Source organism: Galeopterus variegatus, unplaced genomic scaffold (genome assembly GCF_000696425.1).
Source record: "Galeopterus variegatus unplaced genomic scaffold, G_variegatus-3.0.2 Scaffold3510, whole genome shotgun sequence".
NCBI classification, from domain to species: Eukaryota; Metazoa; Chordata; class Mammalia; order Dermoptera; family Cynocephalidae; genus Galeopterus; species Galeopterus variegatus.
Genome location: NW_007729621.1, coordinates 59,100 through 63,502, shown reverse-complemented (window position 1 = coordinate 63,502; position 4,403 = coordinate 59,100). Strand labels below are relative to the sequence as shown.

General features: G+C 38.8%; 1 protein-coding gene across 1 annotated transcript in view; it reads right to left on the bottom strand.

The window, feature by feature from the left end:
* The window catches only part of TSTD2 (thiosulfate sulfurtransferase (rhodanese)-like domain containing 2), a 21,921-nt gene that overhangs the window by 9,664 nt on the left and 7,854 nt on the right, over positions 1 to 4,403 (bottom strand). Inside the window, exon 4 of the mRNA XM_008585285.1 lies at positions 885 to 1,010. Coding sequence (XP_008583507.1) covers positions 885 to 1,010 — 126 coding nt within the window. The remainder of the gene's footprint in view (positions 1 to 884; positions 1,011 to 4,403) is intronic.

Sequence of the window (4,403 nt, the reverse complement as noted above, 5' to 3'; positions counted from 1 at the left end):
AAAAATTATGGTCTGTTTTGTAATAACGGTAGCTTAAATCTTAAGAAACCTCAAATCAGGGGAAAAAAAAAATTTAGGAAACCTTACCAGGAAAAGAGAATTAGGGCCCAGAATGCTCCAGATTAAAAATTATGGTCTGTTTTGTAATAACGGTAGCTTAAATCTTAAGAAACCTCAAATCAGGGAAAAAAAAAAATTTAGGAAACCTTACCAGGAAAAGAGAATTAGGGCCCAGAATGCTCCAGAGAATACACATTAATAAATATTTACTGTGTACCTACCACGTGCAGGAATGTTAAATTAAAAAGGTGTTTCTCTGGCTACAAGCATTTAACTATAAAACTGAAGCACCATTGAGCAATTCCAACGCTGATTATAACCCAACTTTTGTTTCGGAGCAATGACCTTTCTTTTCCTACCATCACCAGCATAAACACTAGAAAGGCATTTCCCATCACCTTATGACTTATTATGATAAAACATAAAGTCACTCAAACAAAGCAGCTCAGTTGTGAGAGCAACAGCTTTATTTCCGTGTGGTGTGAAGTGCTAGTCTTACAATTCCAGGTTTACTAAAAACACAGTGAGCAGCTAAAACTACCAGGTGGTCTTTCAAGTAAGCAAACACGTCCATGTTTTAGAGTATTAGATTGTGTAAGCTGTAACATACTTATTTTATAAGAGGGGAGACTGAGGTCCGGAGAGACACCAACTTGCCCAAGATCACGGGGTGACTCAGTGCTCCTTCTATTGCACTGCCTTGTAACATAAAGGGGAAAGGTATTTATCTTGCACTGCTTATTTATCTACGTTGACCCTCTTCTAACCTGCACTGAGGCAGAAGCAGATGGCTCTAGATCAATTTTATTTTCAATATCTCTTACCTTAAAATCGTCCTTACACAGATAGTCTTTAAACAATGGGCTGGAAAGCATGACTTCCACATAGAGACTGGTGGCCAATTTGCTTCCACCAACTGTCCCATTGATTCCTTCTGTAGCAATTCGAACCTGAGATACAACATGGTGAGAAAAATGGAATACAAACCTGTTCTCAGCTTAATTATCTTTCCAGGACAGGCATATGTGTGTCAATATGTTTAAAAGGGAAAAGGAGAGACATTGCTGTGGACACCAAGTGTTATCAGACAAAGATACTTGTATTTTCCTAAAATGGCATGGTCCATAGACAAGAAATTTAGTTACTGTGTGCCGAACAAGAGAATGTGAATAAAACTTCTGGTGGGCCCCATTTGTTATGGAGCTCCAATCATCCAATGGACAAAGAAGTGAATTTTGAGCTTAACCTAAATCCAGGTAGCATAATAGAGTCCTCAAAGAGGTCACCAGTTCTAGGATCAAGATTCAGTTCTGCCACTTACTTGCCATGTAGCCCTACGAAAGTTAATCGACTTCTCTGAACCTCAATCTCTTCATATTGATAAAAAGGAGACAAAAGAGCGCCCCAAATGAAAAAAAAACTGCTGAGGAGATATTACACAAATCCTAAAGCACAGAGCACATCTGAAGGCAGGGAACACATGTGAGTACATCTCTGCATGCTATTTTGGGGAAAGCTCACCACTGCAAACCCATTCACCGTAATACAAGTTCCAGGAGGGGTGTTTTGTTTATTGATATTCCCAGTGCCTAGAACAGTGCCTGCCACATAGTAGGCACTCAATACATGCTAGTATTTGTTGAATAAATGAATGTGTATCCACATCTGGAACTGTGGGACTCTGGCTTCATAAACACTGTAATCTCTTTGAAATGCTTCACTGGTTAGGGGACACTAGAGCTTGGGGTAAGGCCCCTGCCTTAAGGGGCCATGTTCTGGGCGCCCTGCAAAGTTGTTTGTTTTTGTATTACAAAATCCTTTGGATGAGTGAGAGGGAACTAAGCTCTCTAGAGAAAAGTGTGAGAAAGTACAGCACCATGTAGTATCATGGTACTCCCTGGAAAGAGAGGTGATTTAATTCAAGGTCCCATAGTGTTACTACTATACATATAATAATGATACCAACCAATGCATTAGAATTAGATAAATTTAAATGGCTGCCATTTTTCAGGGTCTAGAGAAGATACTTGACTTGTTCCAATTCTTTAGGGCATGGATATAAAATTAGATTCAACTCGCAAGCCAATGCCAACTCACTGGTAGTGGCTATCCAGAGTTCCATGATGAAGATTCCAGATCACATCCAGACTCATTGAGAAATGTTGCTACAGTCTAATGAAGCCTGTTCTGGGCATGGGAGAGGGAAGTAGAAAGCACATGCTATCTCTGCTACACAGGCTATTGTACCCACTACTAACTTATAGGGGACCACATAGAAAAACAGAGCTGAACCAGTATAAGGCTCAGGAAATCCTCTCCGAAGTGGTTTCTGACTGTGGCAGGTGTGATGAAGCAGTACATAATTCTATGTAACAGTCTTTGGGTAGGCTAGTAGATTCTTATTTTATTTTATTTTAATCTCAGAACCTGAATAAAAGACAAGGACACCTACTCCCTACATAGCTAGGGAAGAGCAATCTCTAAAATCACACACTAGACTTTCAATCCCTAGGATTCTTCAAAAGAAATCCTACAATAAGCTCCCTGGTGAGGAAGGCCTTATACCTAAGAAATCAAGAACAAGTTAAAATTTATTGAGCACCTGCTATGAGACAGGAGCTTTACACCGTAATCCTGAAATGCAGATATCGTAATAACCATATTACAGAAAAGGAAACAGAAGCTCAGAGAAATCAAGTACCTTCCCAAGGGCACAGAGTCGGTAGGTGGTAGATCTGGGATTCAAAAGCAGATCTTATGGGCTCCAAATCTTGTAATTTTTCCTTTCCAAAGTCTCCACTGTGTCCCTCAAATTTCTTGAGGTAATAAGGAATGCACAGTAATAGAGATGGAAGCTTTTCATAATTCCAGATTTTTCTGGTTCTGCTCTTTCCCTACCTGAGAGCCAATATTCTGTCAAATCGACCAGCACAAAATTCTCTCACTAAAATGGGCATGTTTCTTTAAAGCCTAGGAATTTGGACCTAAGATCCAGGCAGGTGCTGCCACCTTGTGGGTATATCCCTCACTGCTAATTCACCATGAGGGCTGGGCCAAGAATAAAAACCAAGAAGAGATTGATTTCATATTCTGCACATTCAGGTTTACTGTGGGAGTATCCATTTTTCAAGTTCTCTAAATAGAGCTGGTGATAAACGTATTTCATTGCACAGATATTTACTATTTTTTTTTTTTTTTTTTTACTATGCACCAAGAATTGTGCTAGGAATTAAGGATCTATACGATGGCTGGAAAAAAAAATAGTTCTTTCTTAGAACTTACAGACTAAGGGAGGTTACAGACATTAAAAGTTACAAACAGACAACTGCTATGAAAAATAACTACAATATGCCATGAGAGAGTGTATTGGGAAAAATGAGTTTAGACTGAAGGTTAGGAAAGGTCTTATTGAAGAAGTATCATAAAAATTGAGAACTGAAGCTTGAGTAAAAATTAGGCTGGAGAAACAGAGTGGGTATGGGAGAGTTTCTTGAAGAAATTTGCTTGTAAAAAGGTCCTGAAACTGAAAAAAATTTGGTGGATTTCAAGAAACTGAAAGACCGTGTTGTGTTGCTGGAGTGTAACGGGTGAAGAACGGCACCAGGTGAATGGAAAAGATAGGAAGGAGACAAATCATGCAGGAACCTAAGGGCATGTCAAGGATTTGGGTTTTACTCCACATGCACCAGACAGCCACTGAAAGATTTTTGAGGAGGGAGTGATATCTCCCTTTTAAGAGTAATATTTACCTTTTAAGATCATTCTGGCTGCAGCGTGGAGAACGGATTCAATGGCAGGCAAGGATGGGAGACTGGAGAGTATTTTGGAAGTTACTGCATGGGCTAGGTAAGAGAGAGTGATGGCTTGGTCTAAGGTAGTGAAAGTGGAAGAAAGAAGTGAGTGGAGTCAAGGGATATTTTAGAAGTAGAAATGGCAAGACTTGGTGATGAACTGAATGAGGTCAATGAAATCATCATCTGTTGGAAAACATGAGTATAGAAAATATCAGTGACTGATCCATTTATTACCTCAGGAAATTAAAACCTGGGACACATGTGACAAAGATTATGTTTAAGATAGTACGGTGTCATAACCAAAGCTCAGAGGGAATCTAGTTCACTTCCTATTTAAATTTTTAAAATTATATAATATATGCAGACAAAACCTGGGACACATGTGACAAAGATTATGTTTAAGATAGTACGGTGTCATAACCAAAGCTCGGAGGGAATCTAGTTCACTACCTATTTAAATTTTTAAAATTATATAATATATGCAGACGTATACATATATGTCTATGTATGTAATCACAGAGGACATTTTAGAAAAATAATAACAAGAAA